Source organism: Brassica rapa, chromosome A10, assembly GCF_000309985.2.
Source record: "Brassica rapa cultivar Chiifu-401-42 chromosome A10, CAAS_Brap_v3.01, whole genome shotgun sequence".
Lineage (NCBI taxonomy): Eukaryota > Viridiplantae > Streptophyta > Magnoliopsida > Brassicales > Brassicaceae > Brassica > Brassica rapa.
In genome coordinates, this window is record NC_024804.2 from 16,431,660 (window position 1) to 16,455,332 (window position 23,673).

Sequence of the window (23,673 nt, forward strand, 5' to 3'; positions counted from 1 at the left end):
ACAAGTGATCCAAGAAATAATTAGTAGCTTTATTTTACACTCCTATCAACGAGTGATCCAAGACATTCCAGTTCATCTACCACTCATCAAATTCCGTAGATGTTATTGATGTTATCGATACCAAACTCATTATCTACAAGTTTTTTTCCCATTGTTTCTCTCATCTGTTCATACTATTTGACACTATAATCATTCACTGCAATTTTATATCTTCAAAGATGTTTCAACAGAAAGACTACATTGTGGTTTCTTCAAATGGATTTTTTTTACATAATGCTTTAGCCGCTGCGATATGTCTCCTTAGCTTCTTTTAGTTGCTTATTGATTGGTACTATTACAGTTGGATCCACTGAGACACACCACTACATAGCTTTCGCAGCACAACAAGTACACACAAAAAGTTGATCAAGATATCATTATTTAATCAATGGTTTCAAAAAGTGGGTGGCTATTGTTTATTGAGGTCTACTAGTTTGTGAATTAGGTAAAATATTAGTTGGTTGTTGTTGCTTATTGATTTTTGGCTCCTTTTTCACATGTTTAATAGTATTTTCAAGAAGTTCTACAAACTTGTAACGAAATGTAGAAAACAACACAGTCAGAATGCAGCATAAACCTCTCTGATTTTTTTTTTTACTTGTCAGCAAGCTGTAAACATCTTTGATTTTTGAGACTCACGTGGGTAATAGTATGTACAAAAAAAAAAGACTTTCTTCCTAGTTACAATGTTGTTGTAGTACCGTTCCTCTCTTGATGATCCTCTTCTTTGACACCAGCCAATAACCCTAACTCAACATGCTGATCCTTAATCCTGCTTATAACCCTTGACATATCCTCTCCATCCATAACACCACCAAACGATGATGACATTGTGTCTTGTCTCCTTCCACCTCTAGACCGACCTTGTTTGATCTTTAGTATGAACTGTGTGACTTCTCCAATAGATGGTCTTTTTCTTGGTGTCTTGTGCACACACCTGTTTGCAATCTTGGCCAGTAACCTCACTTCTTCAATGTTTGCGTTTCCCTCTAGCTTCTGATCAACTATCTCGTCTATACCATCTGGACTCATCGAAGCCTATCAGGATAAAACAGAATCAGTCAGTCACTGGATCATATCAGCTTACTTTTCTTTAACAACTTACCAGGTTGATGTATTCCATCAGATTCTGTTGAGGATGGATTGCAGTGATCAGCTCAAGGATGATGACTCCAAAACTGTAAATGTCGCTCTTTAAAGTGTACTTGTTAGTCGAAATGTACGTTGGATCCATGTATCCGTGAGTGCCTTTCAATCCAGAGTTCATTCTATCGAAAACCATCTCTTTAGACAACCCAAAATCCGCAACCTACCACAAGAAAAAGACCAATCAAACAGTGTTGAGTAAACCATATTCAAGATTTGCTCTCTTACCTTAGCTCTCATGGAGTGATCTAACAATATGTTTGCAGACTTAAGATCACGGTGGATAACAGGCGGCACGGCCCCTTCGTGAAGATACTCAATGCCGTGGGAGATGTCAAGAGCGATCTGAAGCCTCTCTTCCCATCTCAAGACTTGTGTTGTTTCTTCACCTCCACTGCCGTACAAAAGATTCTCCAAACTTCCATTACTCATGAACTCATAGATCAACATCCTGTGGCTTTTATCCACACAGTAACCCACCAAGTTCACGAGGTTCCTGTGGTGCAGCCTCCCAAGCAAAGACACCTCGGTTTGAAACTCTCTATCACCTTGGCTTGAGTTAGAGGCGTGAACCTTCGCTGCAGCTAAACCTCCGTTAGGCATAACGGCCTTGTACACAGGACCGAAAGATCCTTGTCCAAGAATGGTTGTGAAGTTTTGAGTTGCCTTCTGAATATCCCTAAACAACTTCAGATCATAAGTCACCACTACAACCTTATAACATGTTTATACAAAGTCAAATAGAAGACTCACTTGTAGTGATATTTAGGTATGCCGGAGGCAGAAACAGTGAGATCTTTGGTATGGTTGTTGTTCCACCATGGCTGATGTTGAGTTGGTGATGCTGCATTCTCAGGTGGCTGTGAAGAAGCTGTGTTTGAGCTATCGTCAGGGGTTAGTACTACGGCTCTTTTAGCTTTGTGGACGGGTAGAGTTGGGATGTTCTGTTCGTTAGCGCATCGTCTCAGGTGAGAGCGGCCGTTGTACCATTTAATGACGAAGAATAGAAGAAGAGCGAGTAAGAGACCAAGTGCGAGACCAACCGAGATGCCAATCACTACCAAATCACTCCTATTCACCATTTTGATATCATTTCTCAAAGAGTCCAAAGAAGGATAACATTTTTTTCCCTGCATCAAGAAGAATGACCGTTACATTTAACTCTCAAGATAATCATCATCTAGACAATTGTATATGAACGAACTCTAAGTTTGGTAAAGACTAACAAACTACTCGGTGTGATCTCATAACACTAGACAAGAACTTCAACAAAATCTTCTTTTTATATCAAAGAGCATAGGAAAATCACTAGATTGGCATCAATTAACTAATTCCAAAAGTGGAAATAAGCATCAAAGGTTCAATCTTTCTTCAAAATGTCACTGTTCAATAACAAAATTGGATATAGAGAGATCAAAGATCCAACCTTTTTTCTTTACTTAACGAAACCCTATAGTTAACAAGCAACCTTAGTGGCAGCTAATCACAGATTCAAAGGCAAAGATCACAACTTTTCTCTAAACACTAGTGAGTTCGAATGTTTATATATTCCTACCAACCAATCAAACATCAGAATCGAAATGGGTTCCATCAAAATACTCTCGAGATAAGAAAAGAGACGACCTTTTTTACCTTTCCAAGAAATCGCAAATTTTGAAATCCAAGGAGAAGCAGAAAGCTACTGAGCACTCTCTTCTTAGACAGGACGAAGCCAAGGAGGAGAAGATCTAGGGGCTTGATCTGTGCAAGATGCTAGTGTTCTCCTCCTTCTTATTCCGCTTTTGAGGACAAAAGTCAAAATCTAGAAGAGGACTTCGTCCATAAAGTAAACTGATCAACAAAGGAACAGAGAGGGATGAGCTAACTGTAGCATTTAATTCTTCTTTTTTTTTTTCCCTTTTCACAGGGAATATTTGTTGGCTTTTAAACGCGTTTACTTAATTAAAATTTTATTCTGAAAATGATATATATTCTGAAACTAATGTTTTTTTAATTATGATTTTGAACTTTAATATGTTTTCTCCTTTTCTAATTCATGGGGTGAATGATTTAAGCTTTTGAAGCATGACTCAAATACATGACTAAACAAATAAAAGGTGGTACTTTTTTTTTTGTTTTGATCAAAAGTTGGTACTTCAAGTTGGTGCAAAAATCATAATATAATATAATTGATATTACTTTGTCAGAAGTTCACAATTTATGACTTGACCAAATCCAGCTTGGTTTGCTTTGAACATATATATTTTGGCAACTAATATCTCCTATTTAATAAAATTATTAGAGAAAATACCATACACATTATAAAGTATATGATTGTGTGATATGTGTGTTTTGTCTTAACAAATAATCTTGTGTGGAATATATTTCAGTGTAAGGCTATTACCATGCATGACAAACTACTTTTACTTTCAATATTATAAAAGCTAACTAGACCAAATTATGTGTATATAAAAGTGTAAGACGAATCTACTTGACCTCAACATTCAAATATCTAAACAAATGTTGACTTTAACCTATATATCTCCAAATATATGAGAATCTGAATCTCCAGGATAATACACAACACTATTCCAGTCAATGAACCCTTTGTAAGTAATATAATGTACTCATATTCAGCAATATTACATCCATTTCAAGAAACTTATTAAACTACTATTTAAAAGAACAGTTGCTCGAAAGTTGATCAATTGTGAACCGGACTTCTTTTCTTTGGATTCACTGGTGAGGGATACTCGTGCCTCATTAAGTGATCCACCTCTCTTTCTAAATCTGTTGACACTGAATCTTTCAACGATCGAGTAGCTACATTTGTTGTTTCAACCCGAGATGTGAGCTGCGAAAACTGCTTAATATTTGACAAAGAGATCAGTCAACTTTTTAGAGAATTTTTTTCTCAAAAAAAAAGAACTTTTGAGAGTTTTCGATTCGAATGATTAAATCAAAAGTTCACCACATCCAAAAAAATTTATTCAAAAGCTGAAATGTATTTTTATAGTCTAAAAAATAGTTTTATTTTTAACATATTTCAACCTGATGCAGAAACAAAAAGAAATGCAACGGAAATTTAAATCAAAGAGTAATTACAATGATTTCATCGAAAACTCAATGATAAACTGGATTTGAACGATATATACAATTTTTCTAATTGTACGTGATGTTATTGTTTCAAATGAAAATCAGTCAACTTTAATGAATAAAAAACCAAAAGCTAATTTAATTAAAACTTTGTTAATTTACCTTCCTTCCTATCAAGAGATCTCCAGCAAGAGATCCACCTACATATACTTAACATCGTCAAGACTAATGTCTTTATGAAGAGAAGAAACATGTATCTAAGGACAGAATATACACAATGATATATCATCATCAACATCATATCACCATCAAACTAATGAGTAGATACAAACCTCGAAGCACATGAAGAACATATATGAGGAAGAGAAACCCTAACAGGAGTGTCTGTAACTTCACAACTGTTTTCGACATATTTTGATTTATCTCGTTGGTTGTTGTATTTGATCAGTACTTAATGTACTTTAAATTTGACGTCAATGATCGAGATATAGCTGGGTTTTTATATATAAGATGTCATAGATTTTGTGAAAATAAGAGACTAGCTAGGGTTTCCGACAAAAAGATACTTCTTCTTGGTAATGGCGAGGAGGTTTATATTAAAGATGTACTTATTGATAAACTTAAGAAAAAAACATGTCTAGCCTTTTTTTTTCTTTTGATAAATAACATTAGCTAGTCTTATTTCATTCGCTGATTACAGAGCAAAAGTAGGAGATACATACTCCCTCCGTTCGAAATTATTAGACGTTTTAGAGATTTTCTTTTGTCTCATAATACTTGACGTTCACAAAGTCCTAAGTAAAAAAAGATAACATATGACTTTTTCTACCCTTGCAATTAATGATCTCTAGTGATAATGATATGAAGTCAATTGAAAATAAAACATAAATGAAAGGTTAAAATAGATATTATAGCAACATTCTTAATTTATGTGCCAGTTTCTAATCTTTCTAAAACGTCATATAAATCCGAACAGAGGGAGTATATACGAAACGTTCTTGAAGTAAAACATGGTTAGTTAAGATTTAGGAAGCTTTGAAGCTAGTCTTAAATTTTAGTGTTTATAAACACTTGTATTGATTGATTTAAATTAACAATTTAGTTTCTTAGGGTTTCTAAATAAGTCTCAGATTTTTATTTTACCCAAAAAGATCCCTTTTAAGTTTTAACCATCAATTTGTTAAAAAAAAAATGCATTGTTGGATGAATTTTTAATCAAATTTATTATACATACTATAGTTTGAACATCGAAATTGATATATTCTTTGTGAGACACGAGGACGGATTCTCCGGTTCCATCCTTGTGGTCTCTTCTTGAACTTCCACACATTATAAAATATTATAGAAATGTTTACTATGCAATAAACTAACATCATAATTTTTTTCAAATAATACTCTGTTAGTTTTCGTATTTGTACAGAAATGAGAATCCAAAATAATATAGGAAGCAATGGTTACTTCAACATCTACCTTATGCCTGGGAGATACTCAAACAGCCAAATCTACAGTGGACTAGACTATGCAAATCTCCTGATCAAAACTCCCCCAGCTCAAATATCAGTAAACTAAACTCTGCCATTATTTTATAGTACAAATAAATTCATAAAACTGATACAAATTTTCATCTCACACAAATTAAGTATAAAGTGTGCTCTTAACAATACTTCACAGAGACTATACAACTTAGGTGCAAGAAAAAGGGTGTTAGCTGGATCATCAGGACCATTAGGTTGCGAGTCAGTTATCTATATGGTAAGCGGCGATAACAACGGGTATGTATGTGACAAAGACCAATAATCTGGTTTCCATGTTCAATAGCAGATTTTTGAAATATCTGTTAAGTTAACACAACTCTTTCAGGATCTTTAGTTGTCTATCAAAACATATCTATGATCTTTTTCATGATATGGTTGTAAACCCCAGTCCCCAATATATATGGTAAAATGGCCTCAACCCATCTATTCAATAAGAGGTTTTCCTACATTAAATGCAATGTGGATTAGTCGTTTTTGAGAACTATAATAGAGAGTAGAGCAGCTGGTTGGGCTTTGAGAAATGATACATGAAGATATATGGGAGCAGTCCAATGTGTAGGAAGAAGAGTTCAAAGTGCGCTTGAGAGTGAATTACAAGCAATACTCATGGCTTTACAATACTGTTGGGGTAAAGGGTTTAAGAAGGTGATAATTGAAAGTGATGCAAGAAAGCTAATGACATTATTCAGAACAGAGTGTTACACTTTGGTCTATACAACTGGATACGGGAAATACATTGGTGGCAGACAAAAATGATGGAAGACTTAAAGATGCAATGGATTCTTCGGACAAGTTGGCAAAGGAACAACATTTTGGAACTTCTCCTTTTATCTATCATTTTTATGTAAACTCAAGTTATTCTTAATAAAGTACGACGTTATAAAAAAAAAAAAGAAACCAATGTCCTCACAGGTAGCACAGAAGATGAAAGACGAGGAAGGTTTTTACTATCCCCACAATATTGACTTCAGAGGACGTGCATATCCAATGCCCCCACATTTAAACCATCTCGGTTCTGATCTGTGTCGGGGTGTTTTGGAGTTTGCTGAGGGAAGGCCTCTGAGAAGTCCAGGCTTACGCTGGCTGAAGATACAATTAGCAAACTTGTATGCTGGTGGTGTAGATAAGTTATCATACGAGGGACGGCTAGCTTTCACCGAAAATCACTTGGAGGACATATTTGATTCGGCAGACAGACCACTTGAAGGAAGCAGATGGTGGCTGCAAGCTGAGGACCCGTTCCAGTGCTTGGCTGTGTGCATAAATCTCACCGAAGCTCTCAGAAGTCCATCCCCGGAGACAGTTCTCTCTCACATTCCTATACATCAGGTACTTTCTAGCAGACGTTAACACATTGACATCTCCTCCTTCAGGATTGAAAGTTTCTAATGAGTAGTTTCTCTTTCAATCAGTGTGTGCCTTAAAACGAACTTCTTTCTTGCACTTTGGTTCTGGTCAGGATGGTTCCTGCAATGGTTTTCAGCATTATGCGGCGCTTGGTAGAGACACAGTAATTCTCTTGTTTTTATTTTTAATATTAGCGACAGATGAGAGTACTTTACACTAGAAACTTTCGGGGCAGCTTGCTATGGAGCAAAGGTATATATATTAGCGACATATGAGAGTACTTTACACTAGAAAAATCTTGATTTGAAACTTTTTCGTTTCGTCTGGTCTTCAAAGAATATGTGCTCAAAAGGATTAAAGTACTTTTCAGTTCTCATGTACTTTTGGAAGCTAATCAAAAGTAAAAATGATCGTTGGGCAGGTAACATCAACTGCTATAGATGAAATGTTTGAAGCTGCACGCGCCATCATGCGTTGGTTTGGTGAATGTGCAAAGGTGTGTAGTCATTTTTTTCAACGTCTATTTTATTTACTTTTGTACTCTTACAATTCCTTATGAAATGAAACAAACAACAAAATCTTTCTACGAGCAGATAATTACGGCAGAAAACGAAACAGTTCGGTGGACAACACCGTTGGGTCTTCCTGTTGTGCAACCTTAGCTTGAAATGGGAACACAGAGTATAAATGTAATGGATGTCTTATTTTCTATGGAAATGAATGCAGGTAAAGACATCCCTCCAAACCTTATCGCTTCAGCGTGAAACTGATAAGGTCTGCCTCAGCTTTTACCTTAGGTTTTGCTTATTAACAAAAGATATGTAAAGAAAGAGAGTATGATGCTGGCTTATTCTCAGAAAAAGGTTTGTGGGATTTGGTTTTGGCAGGTCGTTGTAAGGAGACAAAGGACAGCTTTTCCTCCAAATTTTATTCACTCTCTGGACGGGTGTCATATGATGATGACTGCAGTTACCTGCAAAAGAGCAGGCTTGTGTTTTGCAGGTTCTGTCCTTTTTCACAACTTAAAATTGTTTTTGGATTTCCATCTTGATCTTTTGTCAACTAACCCATTGCTTGTTAACAGGAGTTCATGACTCGTTTTGGACACATGCGTGCGACGTTGATAAATTGAACAAGATATTACGGGAAAAGTTTGTTGAGCTATATGCACAGCCGATACTAGAGAATGTAAGCTTCACCGTTGTGTCCATCTTCAGTTAGTTCAGTGTATATATGGCATGTGGAAGGCTGATCATAACATAGCTGTTTTTCCATTTTTTATCAACAGTTGCTGGAAAGTTTTGAGAAATCATTTCCTCATTTAGACTTTCCTCCTCTGCCTGAACGAGGAGATTTGGATTTAAAAGTGGTGTTAGATTCACCGTATTTCTTGTTGGAACTGTTTTTTGGACAAATGGCTATGGCCAATATTCCGGTAAATTTTTCGAGCAATTTGATTGTCGAAATGACCGGATTGTGGAATCGTAGGATTCATTGTTATGAGCACTATGGTATAGTGTAATCATATATCAAAAACGAAGTTCGTTTGAATGAGAAATGAAAGTCTAAAATAGATTATTTGTAAAATATCTATATTAGAATTGTGAGGTAAGAAACCTCTTGTGTTTAAAATGGAGAAGTTATAACAAAGTTATAAAAAAAACTTTATAGACACTTTGGTGTATTATAAAAAGAGATATTTGGGCTGGATCAAGTTTTGGAATTAATCAAATAAGATTAATCTTGTTAGCCCAAATTCATTTGCTAATTATTTAAATAAATAATACAAGCATATTATCTCTTGGTGTAGAGAATGATTCTCACGTTTTTGACCAAGGCTCTTCATTACTACTTGACTAAATCTTTGACCAATGTCAAGTTGATTTTGTGAATTTATTTTCGTAACATATGAAAATCAATCACCTCTTAATAGTCATTATGAAGGAATCAAAAACCACCATCTCCATTTAGTGCTCGCAGTAGCACACGTTAGACTTTATATTCTATATAAAGGTCATGCTCTTCTCATTCTCAAAACACACATCCAATACAAACAAAACCACTTTCTCCTATTTCTTTTTGTTTTGTGTCTGAGAGTATAACATAGAAATAAGTTCGACAGGCTTTGGTTCTCAAGTGCTGTGAGACTGAAGATATAGGCAGTTGTATCCTGGGATTCTTAAACGTATCAAACCGGCACACTACGGGCGTTTAAAGGATTAAGGAAAGAGATCTAATCTCGACTCTGCTTCAACCTAGTTCTTTTTCAACTTTGGTATTATATTATTATATTTTTTATTCATGTTATTTGTAAATTTTTTGCTTTACATATCAAATTTGCCTATCTAGTAAATTTGGTGCCTACAGTCTTAGAAAATCGACTTTTTTTTGTGACAACCCGCCCCGTGGGAACTACCTGTCCCGTGGGCCCCAGGCTCACAGCCCTGCAGCGCACCGACCCCAACCCCTCTATTATGAGTTCTCACTAACTCCATAATTAGGTTGTTGGTGGGCCTCGAACCTAGGACCTCACCCTTTAACAGCATTCCCACAGGACAAGCTGTCACCAATTGATCAGGAAAAGAGATAACTCTTAAGAATGTGAAGCATGTACCAGATATGCGGAAGAATCTGATTTCCGGTTCACTTTTGAGCAAAGCTGGATTTGCTATAACCTTTGATTCTGATAAGGTTGTACTCAAGAAACATGGGGTTTACTTGGGAAAGGGGTTTGTTCAAGGTGGACTTGTCAAAATGTGTGTTAAGACAGTCCTACCTTAAAATATGTAAGGGATGTTTTTCATTTGTTTTTCCATTTCAATTCAATAAAGAATAATGCAGTTTTTTCTTATTTGATTGAATTTTTTCTACAATTGTTTGTTCATGGAAAAACATTGTGTATGAAAAAAAAAAAAAAAATGTATAAAGAAAAAGAAAAACCCCCATCGACCTCTCTTGGAGAGAAAACGAACATTTTGAATTAAATCACTATATTTGTGTGCTTTAAAATATGTTCAAAATATGAGACTTGGAAAATATAATTTCTAAGTTAATTCAGAAAATGTGGGGGTGAGTAAATCTTACCACACAAGTAATTCAGTTAAATAAATACTGAAAAGCTATAACTATAGTATTAAGTTATGTACTTAAAAGTTATGGGCTGCTTCCAACAATTGATCTCGACTAATATCAAGAGATTATGTTCACTATGATGACAACCTAGGATCCTTTTATTATAGGTGTGTCATGAGATCAAATTGTTATATCATCAAAAGGAATGGGTCGCCTGTGAATTAAGATGAGGTTTCGCGGTAACTCTACCTAACTGACTGGAGATCCCAAGAAATAGGTTCAAGGAGACAACTAAGTGAAACTAAGTCTGCCCAAAGCACTGTAAGACTTCGGTCTATACCCAGTTCCTATGATGATTAAACAGTGCTACATGTAAGGAATACAGGATAAGCATTAGCTTTTAATGATTTGTGTTCATTGTTTTGAAATATGAATGGAGTAGTACATGATACTCCTCTAAACAAAACTAATGGCAAATCACCTGATGAGTGTGAAATGGGGCCGTTTCTAGGAGAATGAAGGAAAGGCTATATTCTCCAAGTTCACTCATGATTACCAGGACTGTTCACGGCCAAAATGAACACAATAGAGAACCTAATCTATGAAAAAATGAAGCTGTGTTTTGGCTATTGTCTAGGTTTACACCAAAGCCCGGGAGGTTCAAGACATCATGGCCACCTCCTGGCCGAGTAAATCCGATAGTTATTAACAATGACTGGTTCAAGGCTGAAAAATTGCTACCAACTCATCATGCAGTGGATTTTTTGTTTATACTCTCAAAAGTTGTTTTTATCGAGTCTTTTTGAGTCTTGTCGAGTCTTGTCTAGGTAGTCAAGTCTGTCAAGTCTATCGAGTCGTCTAGTGTCTAGAGTCATTTCTATTCATGTGGGGGATTGTTGGAACTGTTTTTTGGACAAATGGCTATGGCCAATATTCCGGTAAATTTTTCGAGCAATTTGATTGTCGAAATGACCGGATTGTGGAATCGTAGGATTCATTGTTATGAGCACTATGGTATAGTGTAATCATATATCAAAAACGAAGTTCGTTTGAATGAGAAATGAAAGTCTAAAATAGATTATTTGTAAAATATCTATATTAGAATTGTGAGGTAAGAAACCTCTTGTGTTTAAAATGGAGAAGTTATAACAAAGTTATAAAAAAAACTTTATAGACACTTTGGTGTATTATAAAAAGAGATATTTGGGCTGGATCAAGTTTTGGAATTAATCAAATAAGATTAATCTTGTTAGCCCAAATTCATTTGCTAATTATTTAAATAAATAATACAAGCATATTATCTCTTGGTGTAGAGAATGATTCTCACGTTTTTGACCAAGGCTCTTCATTACTACTTGACTAAATCTTTGACCAATGTCAAGTTGATTTTGTGAATTTATTTTCGTAACATATGAAAATCAATCACCTCTTAATAGTCATTATGAAGGAATCAAAAACCACCATCTCCATTTAGTGCTCGCAGTAGCACACGTTAGACTTTATATTCTATATAAAGGTCATGCTCTTCTCATTCTCAAAACACACATCCAATACAAACAAAACCACTTTCTCCTATTTCTTTTTGTTTTGTGTCTGAGAGTATAACATAGAAATAAGTTCGACAGGCTTTGGTTCTCAAGTGCTGTGAGACTGAAGATATAGGCAGTTGTATCCTGGGATTCTTAAACGTATCAAACCGGCACACTACGGGCGTTTAAAGGATTAAGGAAAGAGATCTAATCTCGACTCTGCTTCAACCTAGTTCTTTTTCAACTTTGGTATTATATTATTATATTTTTTATTCATGTTATTTGTAAATTTTTTGCTTTACATATCAAATTTGCCTATCTAGTAAATTTGGTGCCTACAGTCTTTTTCTTTTCTTAAATCTTTAAACGCCCCGTAGTGTGACGGTTTTATGGCGCTCAGATTCCCAAGATACAACTGCAGCATTGTTTCTGTTTACCATCACCGAAAAACAGAATCTATCAACTGATAAATAAATCCGATGGCTTCATTAGATCCTCAGAGATCTTCGAAGCTCTCTCAAGAAGCATTGATGAGAGATTCCTGCAGAACAGAGTGTCATCCCAAGGCTTGAGTTCTGTGTGTAAGAAGGAAGAAAAAAAAGACGAGCTATATATAATAGAAATCTTGTAACTTCATCTTTAGATTAAACGAGTCATATTGCTTATGCTAGTGGAAAGCACTCTATGTTGGGAAGCGTTGAATGATGTGGCTTTGGGTAGAGGAGATTACTGAAGATTGGTGCCTTTTGTCACAGCAATCGCAAACATGTAAAGATTATTTGGTTATTTGTATGTTTTTTCCAATAGGCAATTTGTTTGTGTGTGAATAGTTTGGTGTTATAAATACTTAACTTGTATGTTCACGCTTAGTAATAAATTCCAGACATTCAACAACGAAAGTTTTATTTGTTACTAAGCAGACAAATTAAGTTTGAGAAAATATGGGGATCATAGTTTATGAAATAAAACTAATCAACGGTTTAGAAAAAAAAAAAACAAAACATATTCTACAAAAACCGAACACACTCTATGTAATCTGAAAAGAAAATTCCAGGCAGATTAGGCTTGAAGTTAAAGTCTGCGCTTACTTGGACCTTAACTTTTCTTAAGGTATCAGTGTAGTGGTTGTAAAGGGCAACATAAACATTTTCAGAGTCGTAGCTGTATGGTGCCATAATAAACTCACCCGTCTGAGTGATGCCTTTGAAGTATATAAACCTACATGCACTCTTCCAAGGTTCAACACTGAATGTAAGTTTCTTCAACCATTTACGTTCTTCAGCATTTTGATCCATAACCCACACATCAAACGTGTATGTTGATGTTTTGGTGGGTATTGCTACTTTCCCTTGGTAGTTTATAATCATAGCGTGACTATATTGATCCTTAGATAGTACAATCTCTGAGGGTACTCTAGTAATAAGATGAAACTCTTCAGACCTCGAATCAAATCTCATTAAGCTGCGTTGCGAACCCGTTTTAGCAGCATAATATATAAAACCATCTATGCACACACCGCTAGAACAAGGACGGTGAGGAATGCTACATTCTACTATTCTCCATGATTTTTTCTTAGCTCCTAATGTGAATACTTGATGCTGAGACGAAGGTTCTTCAGCATGAAGACCACTTAGTGCTTCCGTCAAGCACAATACTTTATACTCATCATTAACTTGATCATATCCAAAAAAACTTTTTGTGGTCCTTCTTCTGGTTCTGACTCTGGGTAAAGCTATGGACTTACCACTGGTGGGGTTAACTATGAATTGTTCTCGACCACTTCCGATGCATAATAGTCCTTTAACGTAATGCGAACGGTACACAGGTGGTAATGAACATGATGAGCGCGAGAGGAAAGACGACGAGAAGAAGTACCAATCTTCTTTTGCGTAATGCGTTCCTTTCTTTATATCTAGACCACTGAAAGCGATTAGGAAACGTGGTTGAGAAGAACAAGAACCAAGGGGAAAAGATTCAATAAAATCTCGACTGTGGATGATGGTAGCCCATAACTTGGATACTAGAAGAAACCTAGCTATCGATTTTATAGGAAATCTTCCAAGAATCTCAATCACCAAGTCTAGAGGGAGTCCATCAAAGCTGCTTGAGGTTTGTGGATTAGTGGTAAAGGTGGTTTTATTCTTTTTGCTGCGTGTGATCATCATGCTTGTTTCTAAACCCTAAATATATCTCTCTCCATCTACTCTTTGCCTTTTCTCTTTTAAAAGAGGAGCGTAGGTAATAAATAAGGTTATATATAGGTCTTGGTTAAAAACCCTAGATTAGATCTAACCCTAGTAAATCTCTCTAACTCCGTACACCAGAAGCTTAAATTAAAAAGGGGTCATGCTATTTAGACATGTCAGGAGTCAGGACCGAAACTCGGAATTCGAACCCACCCAATTCTATAAATTATCGGGTTTGGACTTAGTTGTATAATCAAAAAACTTGAGTCTTTTGACCTAAGCTTATTTGGACTTTAGATATTTTGGGTTTAAACCCATTTGGGATATGACCGGCCAACAAACCTCAAATTTACATTTTAAAATAGACTAGAGCTAAATCTGCGCAATCGGGTGTTGATTTCAATTTTTTTATGATATAATTATATCTTGTTACACCATGATATACTGTATATAAAACTATACTACAATTTTGACAAATTAGTAATATATCTAAGATCGATGAAGTTAATATGGTTATTCATCTGTTACCGTCAATTGTATAATAAACTTAAAAAATGAAAATAATGTTATTTGTTTAAAAATGAGTTTGAATATTTTTAGCAAAAGTAAAAAGTAAGTCATCTTAAGTGTAATATTATTTCTATATTAGTCATCTTTTTTTTTTGTAACACTACTATATTAGTCATCTATCTTATTAAAACTTAGCATGTGTAATCAATTTTTTTTTATTTGAACTTAGAAAACAGATTATTAAATATGAATTGAGTTAATTAATATAAACTAATATGCTTATGTTTTCTAAACAATTTGAAACATAGCTTATCTATTTTCAAAGGCCCATTATTATTATATTTTTTAGTTTGGGCCATTTTTGTTTAGTTCTCTCGCTTAACACTGAATTTTATTACCCTAAAAAAAAAATCTACCAGAAACATACATATCAAAAAAATAAATAAAAAAATGTTCAGATTATAAAACTAATTGTTTCATCAGCTAAAACCATTTTTAAGGTTTCATCAGCATAAAATGGGTTTTGTATTCATGAGTGAATCAATTTCACTTGAACACGCCGCTTATTCTTATAGGGTTTGAGATTGCTGACCAAATGAAAATTTTTGTTAGCAGACATGTTTTTTGTAAGGTGCTAAGGAAAATAATTAAAATAAACTCTCTATTTAATTTTAAATATATTTATATAATTTCGTTCATTTGCTTATCCGCCCTACGGGCGGGTCCGACCCTAGTTAACAATGTAATTTTGTATTATTTTTCCTTCAACTAACTTAGTTATTATTAAATATATATCATATCTAACATATTATTTTAATTTTCAAAATAAGATATCTAAAAGATTCTTAAGTATCTTTTTCAAAGATTACACTTAATAATATATTTTAATAATTTATATTTAAATATAAATATTTATTTATTTTTGAAATTTCCGTCAAAATAATAAAATTCATAATAAATGTTAAATATAATTATAAATGAATATAAATTCACTTTTTATTTATAGAATAATAAATAATAAAATTCATAAAAATAATATATTTTAATAGTTTATATTTAAATATAAATATTTATTTTTGACATTTCCGTCAAAATAATAAAATTCATAATAAATATTAAATATAATTATAAATAAATACTAATTCACTTTTTATTTATAGAATAAGAAATAAAAATTCTATAATATTTATATACATAACTCATATTCATAATTAAATTGGTAGACCAATTAATAAATATAAACATTTTTTTCTTTTTTCCATCTCTTCAACTTATAACTAAGTATTTACCACAAACTGAATATCTAATTTTTTTAGAAGTTAAAATATTCTTTTTCTTAATGATTCTTTCACTGTCGACCAAATTTTAGTAAAATGATTTGCCTTAATAATTTTCTTTTCTTTTTTTAACTATTATCCGTTTACAAACTATAATATGAAACCATTGATTCGACATCCAACTATCTAAGATTCATGACATGAAAACAAACAAATAATAGTTTTTTTTTATTATCACATGAAAAAAGCAAAAACATTAAACATTTTAACCGAACAAACTAAATAAATCTTGATTTAAAATAATTGTTATATTTTAGGAGATTGAAAACCAAAAAAATAACCTAAAACCGAACTGATATCCAGATTAAACAGACTAATGTTTCCTTATTAAAAAATAATAAAACTAATAATCGCTTGCGCGGTTATTACCGAGTTATATATATATATATAGAGCTAAATTAAAAAGTGGGCAGTCCACAGTAGCATATTAATGGGCTTGCCCATCTAACCAGAGTGTAAAACTGGATCTTGTCAAATAAAGTCGGGGCTTTATGGATAGAGTCCATGGAAGCTGCAAAAAACGTATAAAATGGATAGGAATTTTGGATCCTGTTTTCATTAATGAAATTGAAACAAAGAAAACAAGTTTAATGTAAACAGAAGTTTGATTAAGAGCATCAATATTTGTAATCAAGACTGATCAAGATGCTAAGCTCCGAACATTTTCATGTATTTCAAGAATTACTAGTTCATATATTTTCAGGCTATGAACTTGAGAAACAAAGACACTCTCTACGTGGAGTAATGAAAGAAACACTAATGGGAAAGGCATATTTTATTATTGAAACAAGAAAGAGAGAAAAAAGCTGGGAGTAATATCAAAAGAAAAACATAAATAGCACTGCAAATCCACCACTAGACGATGAGAAAGTAATGATAAGGATGATGATAAGTGACGACTAATCAAAAGCGAACTTCATAAAATCCAAAAAGTAAATAAGATAATTTGAGCTAAAAAATAACCAAAACTGCGGTGATTTTTTCCGTTTGCTCAAGCAGTTGCTGGTGGGTTAAGCTCATCCCAAGCTTCGATCCATGTGACCATGGCGTCTGCAAGCTTGTCAAAGTAGGGGTCTAGGGAGCTCAGCTTCTCCTTGACCATCTTCGAGAGCTCAATGTAGCATTGCTGAACAGTGGTTGCCTCCTTAGACAGCTTCACGTTCTGGAAGAAAGGAATGATATCCTCCTGCCAGAAGATTCCCTTGTATTCCTTCTTCAGGTTCACAAACGGGTTGCTCGCTTTGCTGTGGTATATGTATGGCAAACCGGTCTTCACTCCCAACCCCAAGTGGTCACAGATCACCTATTACAAAAGAAAAGATTAGGTGAGCATCTGCTTCATTAACATTCATTAAGACGGTTTGAGTTCTATACCTTGATGCACCAACCAGCCCACATGTCGTCGTAGCGACCAATAGGCTGACCATCACCCATGAGACCAAAGTACATAGCTGGTCCAATCAAATCACGGTCGAAAGCCAAGTTCATACCGCACATTGGGAATAGTGTTCCCTTTGGGATGGTCATCACAGCATCCACATACCTAGCGTTCCTCTCCTTAGGCTTGACGAGCTGGGTAGGTGCGTCGTAGTCAGGGATGTTGAGCCAGAGACCATGGGAAACAGCAGTGGAAACACCTTCACGAAGACTGAAAGGGTATCCACGGACGAAGTCAGCACCTTCACGGTAAGGATCGTACAAGGTGTTGAAGAACAATGGAGTCGATGGACAGAGAAGGTTCTTGATGTGTTGCTCAAGAGCGTTCACTGCCTTCCCAGCTGGATCCTTAGCAACCTATCAAATAAAATATATAAATGAGACAAGTGACCAAACAAAAAACACAATAAAATAAATAAAACGTGACGTTACATGACAACGACATGTAACCATATCGTAAAGGTAGGCTATAATGACACATAGAGATCAGACCAACAACAATGTTGTCAACAAAAGTAGAGACAGATCAACACTCATCAGTGGATCTACGGATCTGGTACAAAAAAACATAGAATTACACAATTGACCTAGCTAATCAGACAAGAACCTAAGATCTAACATCAAAGCCAAAAAAAAAAGTAGATCTAGATCCAAAAAAAGTGGAGGACTTACGAAGCAATCGTCATCAATGGTGAAGATGTACTTCTTCTTAGACACCATGTACCCAAAGCAGCGACAAGCAGAGTCCTTGAACGAGATGCAAGAAGCTTTGGGCCCGAGGATCCTGTTGATGTCGTTCCTGTTGTAGAGCTCGTAGTCGTAGCCCTCGGGGACGTGGATCTTCTTGGTGGGGTCTCCGTCCTGGACGATGATGAGATGGTAAGGCTGGAGGAAAGGCCTCCACATCTCGAGGAAGTCGAGGTTACGGATGGTGGGGATGACGATGTCGAGCTCATCTTTCAGCAGCGGTGTTGGGTTCACCGGAATTCCAACGGTGTTCGCCGGGTCAACCATGGTGTGAGAGATGAGATCGGATCGGGTCGGTGGAGTTTTGGTGGTGTGATGAGATGTGTTTTTTTTTTATAATGAAACCTAGTCTCTGTTTATAAAGACGAATGGTGAAGACTTTTGTTCACGTTCAGATGTGCGATCCAAAAGTTGTTGGGCTGTAAAGTGAATTTTGTGTCCTGTCTTTTTGATATTCCGTATAATTGGGGTTTGTAATAATCTTAATAATTAATTAATATAATTGATTTATAGATAAATTTGAATCTTATTTGAGATGATTCCAAATATTTGAAATATAGATGGATAGAAATCAATCCCTAGTTGACAAAATAAAAAGAGACTAAGGAGGGACTGGTTTTCCCGCTACCATCTGCAAACGCAGCTTTTGCGGTTGATAGCGGTTGTCGGTGGTTTGCAACAATCACTCAAATCGCTCTAAACCGCTTCAAACCGCTCTGAATCTCATAAATTCAAAAGCTGGCTCCAGCTAGCGTTTGCGGTTGCGGGCGGTTGCGGGAGGGTAAATTTTTTTTATTTTTTTAAAACAATATATATACAAAAATAAAACTATTTAATAAAAAATTTAAAATTGAAATTATGAAAATATTAAACTATTATATTTTAATTAATATTATAAAATTTTATAATAAAAACAATTTCAATAAATTTTCAAAAATTAAAATTATAACTTTCTAAATATAAATTTTATATTTATCATAATTTTATGATTTTTGATATTTTTATAATTATATTAAATGTAAATATTGTTAATTTATTATTTGACTGTTACCGCATTTGGTAGTTAACCAGTCATAGTCACCCGCAAACGCACTAATTTTTAACCGTAGTACCAGTCGTACAAATCTCTTAAAACTGCTAGAAACCGCAACCGTCCGCATCCACAAACTCCCGCAACCGTAACCGCTACCGCTGCGTTTGAACCAGTCAGGCCCTAATAATCAGATTTCAAGGGTGAATAACATGTGTGTTTATCCTTTTTATTTTTGGAACTCAAACTTTCTCATGTGTGTTTATCCCTTCTAATCCTTGATAGTGTTAAGTCGTTTTTCAGTTTTAAAATAAAACTAAGTATTTTTTTGGGGTCAAAAACTAAGTATATTATAATTTGATTCATGCGAATTAAAACTTATCGTTCATTTTATCGTAATATTGGACTGTAAAGTCACTATAAACAGTTGTGCTTATTCAAATGAAAGTAGATCTAAGAAACTGACCAACAAATATATTTTGTCGACTCGAATGTAATAGGTTGCAGAATAAGTTTTCGTTCCTTTATGGTGTTACACTTTTACTTAAAGGAAAAACTGAAAAAGTAAATAATTAAAAACTGACAACTTAATAAATGTTCGGTTACTTTGCTATATTACGAAGGAATTGTGCATGTGAATGTGGGGAGGTATATGTTAGAGATATGTTAAGTGTCTTAAATTCTCCAACGTTTAGCTTTCTTTTGAATTAAAGTTCATATATACATAATGTACATGGTAACAAATAACATATATACGAGGACAGAAATCATAAATGTCAACAAAATAGGATATACCTCTTAATTCTTTTCTTTTGAAAAATATACCTCATAATTCTTGTTGATTCGCTTTAGATTCGAATAATTTGATAAAGATATGATTGATAAACATATAATTAACCAAACCAAAACTGATAAAAAAAAAATCTTGAAGCGTAATCCTTACGACGTGGACCGTAATCAGTACGTGGTGATCGTGGAACGCTCGTCGGTGCACGTCGTCTATGATTATTGCATAAATCATGTAACTATCATAATAGAGATAGTACATGCACGTAGGTGATGCACCAACACTGATGCATACCTTATAATTATTTCATAAAAGTATTAATTAAATATTTCAATGATGCATTATTAAATTTCTTTCCCTTGATTTAATTGTTATAGAGCGTAGAAGAAAACATAATGATACATTGATACGGATGTACCTTACAGTATCATTTGAACTAACACCCAATTTCTTCAAGAAGCAGCGCAATTTATCAAAGTTTTTGAGCTAACGAAAAGCGGAATGTAAATACATTAAAATGGGCCTAGAGTAATGCGCTTATTCCGGCCCAATATAAAACGTAATTGTACTATTTAAGCTCTTTCGTTCTTTCGCATCTTTCTCAAGTCAATCAGTGTTTCACTTCCCACATGAGTAAAAGACATTACACTTACACATATTCATCTCTAATCATTCTCTCTTACGTCGTAAGAAAAAAAAACATTCTCTCTTACAAAACACATGTTTATGATCTTTATCTGAAAACCGAACTGACACAGCTTCTGGTTTGGTTTCTGAAACCCACAAGGATCAGACCAATCACCATATTGAGATGAACATAAGAATAAGAATCGTGAGTGATAGTATCCAGAAGGAAGCCAAGTTTCCTCGTGCAGAGTTTGGTAGAAAAGGGTATGAATCTGGTGGAGGTAACATACATTCATCGCCATTGAAGTAAACTTTCCTCGGAAAAGCCCAACCTTGCTTGAAAGTAAACGTCTTTTGATCTTTCTGAAGCAAAACCTCTGACTGAACATTCCCTGAAGGTCCCGCTTCCATCAAAAGATCATTGTAAAACTTCGTGCCATAGAACATTCCAGTATCATCTGCATCAAAAAAATTCTAACATTTCAATGTTTGGTTATAAAGGTTGAATCTCTTATAGTGAGAGACTTACTTATGGATCCATAAGGAGCAACTGATTTGTAATCAAAGCTGAAAACTTGAGTCACATTGTTGAGATTTGGGTGCTGAACTGCTAAAGTCCACAGTGTATGGTTCATCCTGTAGTTGAAGTTTGTGATGGCTATCTTCACACGCCAGTAGTCTTTGTAGTTTACTTTAACGTGCCAGTGAACTCTAACAGGGCACATGTGGTGTGTGCATTGTAGTAAAGGTGCGTTGTCTTTTCTCGGTGTGTTGAGACCTTTCTTTGTTAGAATCTTAGAATCAGCCCTGCAAGCAAAATTATTAATAATGAGTATGAAATTAAGTGATTTGTGTTTTTGTTTTTGCTTACTTGACGCAGCTCTTTTTGTTCTCGCAACCACATGCACAAGAAGGGCAAGCATGAGTTTGAAATGATGTTTAGAGATCAATGATGCTTATTAGGCCTGCGGTTCCAGTAGTCTGGGTAGTTTGGTTCGGTAAAAATCTCACCGAAAAAAATTTGGTTTGATATTTGGGTCGTTCCGTTTTAAATTTTTCTACCGAAACTAATCAAAATTCTGGGCTCCGGTTATATTTTGGTTTAAAGTTTGGTTAAATTCGGCTAATTTCCATGAAGTTTGTTCAAATTTTTGGTTAATTCTGTTAGTTTGGTTCAAAACTTGGTTAATCTTTTATTTTGAAAAATGGAACCAAACTTCTTTTATAAACCTGCCAAATAGAACCGAACTCATAACCGGAGAAACCAGAAATTTTGGTTCGGCGAGTTTGGTTTGGTTCAAAACCGCACGCCTAATGCTTATAGTTTACTCGTTTAAGTTTACTTACTCAAAGCTTGTGTCTTTCTTCGTTTGTCAGTAGTGAAAAAAACAGTAGATGGCACGATTTTGGCAGGACCGCAAGTGTAACCAGGCCCGGGACCAAGCAATGTGAAGTTCTTAGGAAGGTTGACAGTCTTGTTTGTAGTTCCAGCCAAACCAACACTAACCTGAAACTGTGATACAGCTGATGATGGATCTTGACCCCAAGCTCCAACCACACCGCCTTTGCAACAGTTTGAGAACTGTTGGTTGTATGGAACACCTGGCAAGAGATCAACGACTGTAGGGACTTTCTTACAACAATGAGGTACATTTCCCTTGAACTTGGAACAGTCTCCTTGTTCTGTTGTCTGTGCGCCAACCATTGACCAAATCACTTCTTTCTTTGCCCATGCCCAGCCTAATGTCCAACCCGGGTTTTGTATGTGTCGGTAGATTTGGAAGTTGTTCATAGTTACCGTTGCCTGCAAGTGCACATATTTGATAAGAGATCTTGAGAGTTTATGCAAGTTTCAAACGCTCATATATTCATGCTAAGTATGTAGAGGATTCTTACCACATAGCCATCTGCTGTCCATGACATGATATCCCATTTGAGTGTAATGTTCCCATTAGGATCTAATGGATCATAAGCAGCTGTAAAAGAAATCACAGAATAAGAAAAAATAAGTTATGGGAGAAAATGAATATCCAGAACTCACATGTGGTGAAGATGAGCATGGAGAAGAAGCAGAAGCAGAAGCAGAAGAAAAGCCTCATCTTCTGTGAATTTCCTAAGAGAAGATCTTGGTTCTTGATACGGTTCTTTAACTTCAGTTTCTTCTTCAGGAATTTGAAATTAATGTTTATGGATTTAAACAAAGCTTTTCAAAGATTGTTGATGAGTGTTTTTGGCCTTTTAACCTACTTGTTGTTGTTACAATTCTCCAGATTTATTGTTTCTTGTTTCCCATAACTTTAAGCAATGTTTTTATTGTGATTGATAGTAATTCAGCTACAGAAGATGACGTGTTCTTGTCTGAACACAACATCTCAACTGACTTTTAGTTTCTTGAGAAAGGGAAGCCCTAATGATTCAGAGAGTAGAAGTGAGAAGGTAACTTGGGATCGAAGACAAAAAGAAAGAAAGGTGAGGGACTGGACATGAGTGAACTTCTGACACAAACATATCTCCCAACTTACCTAACTACTATCTTCCTAAGCAATTATTTCCTGAAAAACAAAAACCCTCTTTTAAAATCTTGTCTAAATGTTATAGCACTTTCTTCATAAAAATATTCTTTGACGTCTTCAAGAAATCTTCAGACCAATCTTTAAACGGACAGTCAGTTCTGAGTTGCTGATGATGATGCATGAGTGCCTTCCTATGTTGCCGTGTTCACTTAGATTTTGCTGATAACACTCCAATAATGTCCTGAACAACACACAAAAGGACATGAACAATAAACATGTTGTTACTATTACATAATGCCATTATGCTCAGTATTGCTGTATTTTAAATTTGCGGCTTCGTACTTACCCGCCAAGCTGCAAGCTTTTGTTCTAAGAGGAAAAGAAGGGAAACCGTTTTTTTTTTTCATCCAACGGCCGTCAAAGTTGTGTTTGAAAGATTAGAGCAGCTGAATGTCTCTATGCAAGAATGCAGATATAGAGAATTGATGTCATTAGGAGAAGTTGTTCAAGATGATGGATGAAGAAGTATTCTTGTTTATATTTCTCTTTGATTCACAGTTTTTTTGTACATTGAAACAAATGATGTGGAAGCAACGAAATTAAATGGTTTCGTTTAGCAGTTACTTAATGGATAGAGACAAACATGATAACATGATGAAGATGAATCTTCAAGGAGAAAACACTACTTGAAACATATACATATAGTCAAATAGTCGGACCAAAGCTGTTAAATAAGTCAATGAGAAGGTGACGTGA

At 34.9% G+C, this 23,673-nt stretch overlaps 6 protein-coding genes across 7 annotated transcripts; 1 reads left to right on the top strand and 5 right to left on the bottom strand.

Moving 5' to 3' along the window:
- Positions 1-544: 544 nt before the first annotated feature.
- On the bottom strand, positions 545-3,059 carry LOC103846392 (calcium/calmodulin-regulated receptor-like kinase 2). 2 transcript variants are annotated; one of them, XM_009123303.3, is made up of 5 exons: positions 2,818-3,059; positions 1,939-2,315; positions 1,414-1,864; positions 1,145-1,348; positions 545-1,077 (listed from the first exon to the last, which is right to left on the bottom strand). In XM_009123303.3, exons 2-5 carry the CDS (start codon positions 2,265-2,267, stop codon positions 721-723), a joined length of 1,341 nt encoding a protein of 446 aa, XP_009121551.1. In that variant the 5' UTR covers positions 2,268-2,315; positions 2,818-3,059; the 3' UTR covers positions 545-720. The 2 variants fall into 2 exon arrangements, with proteins under 2 accessions (XP_009121551.1, XP_009121552.1); XM_009123304.3 differs by having other exon boundaries at positions 2,809-3,038.
- Positions 3,060-3,232: 173 nt separating this feature from the next.
- On the bottom strand, positions 3,233-4,683 carry LOC103846393. Its single transcript, XM_009123306.3, has 3 exons — positions 4,593-4,683; positions 4,423-4,460; positions 3,233-4,027 (listed from the first exon to the last, which is right to left on the bottom strand). The coding sequence occupies exons 1-3, from the start codon at positions 4,669-4,671 to the stop codon at positions 3,869-3,871; spliced, it is 276 nt and encodes a 91-aa protein (XP_009121554.1). The 5' UTR covers positions 4,672-4,683; the 3' UTR covers positions 3,233-3,868.
- On the bottom strand, positions 3,754-15,528 carry LOC103846394 (putative F-box protein At5g15660). The gene has a single exon (XM_033281662.1). It carries the CDS (start codon positions 13,906-13,908, stop codon positions 12,751-12,753), a length of 1,158 nt encoding a protein of 385 aa, XP_033137553.1. The 5' UTR covers positions 13,909-15,528; the 3' UTR covers positions 3,754-12,750.
- Positions 6,641-10,056, top strand: LOC108870219 (DNA-directed RNA polymerase 2, chloroplastic/mitochondrial). Its single transcript, XM_033282928.1, has 7 exons — positions 6,641-7,124; positions 7,255-7,305; positions 7,564-7,638; positions 7,869-7,916; positions 8,030-8,144; positions 8,227-8,330; positions 8,431-10,056. The coding sequence occupies exons 1-7, from the start codon at positions 6,696-6,698 to the stop codon at positions 8,662-8,664; spliced, it is 1,056 nt and encodes a 351-aa protein (XP_033138819.1). The 5' UTR covers positions 6,641-6,695; the 3' UTR covers positions 8,665-10,056.
- A 1,005-nt stretch (positions 15,529-16,533) lies between the features above and the next one.
- Positions 16,534-18,316, bottom strand: LOC103846395 (UDP-arabinopyranose mutase 2). The gene is made up of 3 exons (XM_009123308.3): positions 17,886-18,316; positions 17,151-17,570; positions 16,534-17,079 (listed from the first exon to the last, which is right to left on the bottom strand). Exons 1-3 carry the CDS (start codon positions 18,225-18,227, stop codon positions 16,768-16,770), a joined length of 1,074 nt encoding a protein of 357 aa, XP_009121556.2. The 5' UTR covers positions 18,228-18,316; the 3' UTR covers positions 16,534-16,767.
- Positions 18,317-19,321: 1,005 nt separating this feature from the next.
- LOC103847531 (COBRA-like protein 4) lies at positions 19,322-23,501 on the bottom strand. The gene is made up of 6 exons (XM_033282929.1): positions 22,446-23,501; positions 22,301-22,380; positions 21,748-22,208; positions 21,276-21,329; positions 20,934-21,211; positions 19,322-20,862 (listed from the first exon to the last, which is right to left on the bottom strand). Exons 1-6 carry the CDS (start codon positions 22,501-22,503, stop codon positions 20,576-20,578), a joined length of 1,218 nt encoding a protein of 405 aa, XP_033138820.1. The 5' UTR covers positions 22,504-23,501; the 3' UTR covers positions 19,322-20,575.
- Between the last annotated feature and the right edge of the window lie 172 nt (positions 23,502-23,673).

What these genes read in the sequence shown, in the direction of transcription:
- LOC103846394 (XM_033281662.1), bottom strand. Translation starts at nt 13,908, where the DNA reads ATGATGATCACACGCAGCAAAAAGAATAAAACCACCTTTACCACTAAT.
- LOC108870219 (XM_033282928.1), top strand. Translation starts at nt 6,696, where the DNA reads ATGTCCTCACAGGTAGCACAGAAGATGAAAGACGAGGAAGGTTTTTAC. An exon ending in GGTTTGGTGAATGTGCAAAG is followed by an intron (nt 7,639 to 7,868) that starts GTGTGTAGTCAT and finishes AAATGAATGCAG; the next exon opens with GTAAAGACATCCCTCCAAAC. An exon ending in AGCAGGCTTGTGTTTTGCAG is followed by an intron (nt 8,145 to 8,226) that starts GTTCTGTCCTTT and finishes GCTTGTTAACAG; the next exon opens with GAGTTCATGACTCGTTTTGG.
- LOC103846392 (XM_009123303.3), bottom strand. Translation starts at nt 2,267, where the DNA reads ATGGTGAATAGGAGTGATTTGGTAGTGATTGGCATCTCGGTTGGTCTC. An exon ending in ATACCTAAATATCACTACAA is followed by an intron (nt 1,865 to 1,938) that starts GTGAGTCTTCTA and finishes GAAGTTGTTTAG; the next exon opens with GGATATTCAGAAGGCAACTC. An exon ending in ATCACTCCATGAGAGCTAAG is followed by an intron (nt 1,349 to 1,413) that starts GTAAGAGAGCAA and finishes TTCTTGTGGTAG; the next exon opens with GTTGCGGATTTTGGGTTGTC.
- LOC103847531 (XM_033282929.1), bottom strand. Translation starts at nt 22,503, where the DNA reads ATGAGGCTTTTCTTCTGCTTCTGCTTCTGCTTCTTCTCCATGCTCATC. An exon ending in GGACAGCAGATGGCTATGTG is followed by an intron (nt 22,209 to 22,300) that starts GTAAGAATCCTC and finishes GTGCACTTGCAG; the next exon opens with GCAACGGTAACTATGAACAA. An exon ending in AACAAAAAGAGCTGCGTCAA is followed by an intron (nt 21,212 to 21,275) that starts GTAAGCAAAAAC and finishes TTTTGCTTGCAG; the next exon opens with GGCTGATTCTAAGATTCTAA.
- LOC103846395 (XM_009123308.3), bottom strand. Translation starts at nt 18,227, where the DNA reads ATGGTTGACCCGGCGAACACCGTTGGAATTCCGGTGAACCCAACACCG. An exon ending in CCATTGATGACGATTGCTTC is followed by an intron (nt 17,571 to 17,885) that starts GTAAGTCCTCCA and finishes TTTATTTGATAG; the next exon opens with GTTGCTAAGGATCCAGCTGG. An exon ending in GGGCTGGTTGGTGCATCAAG is followed by an intron (nt 17,080 to 17,150) that starts GTATAGAACTCA and finishes CTTTTGTAATAG; the next exon opens with GTGATCTGTGACCACTTGGG.
- LOC103846393 (XM_009123306.3), bottom strand. Translation starts at nt 4,671, where the DNA reads ATGTCGAAAACAGTTGTGAAGTTACAGACACTCCTGTTAGGGTTTCTC. An exon ending in TGTTCTTCATGTGCTTCGAG is followed by an intron (nt 4,461 to 4,592) that starts GTTTGTATCTAC and finishes AAGTATATGTAG; the next exon opens with GTGGATCTCTTGCTGGAGAT. An exon ending in ATCTCTTGATAGGAAGGAAG is followed by an intron (nt 4,028 to 4,422) that starts GTAAATTAACAA and finishes AATATTAAGCAG; the next exon opens with TTTTCGCAGCTCACATCTCG.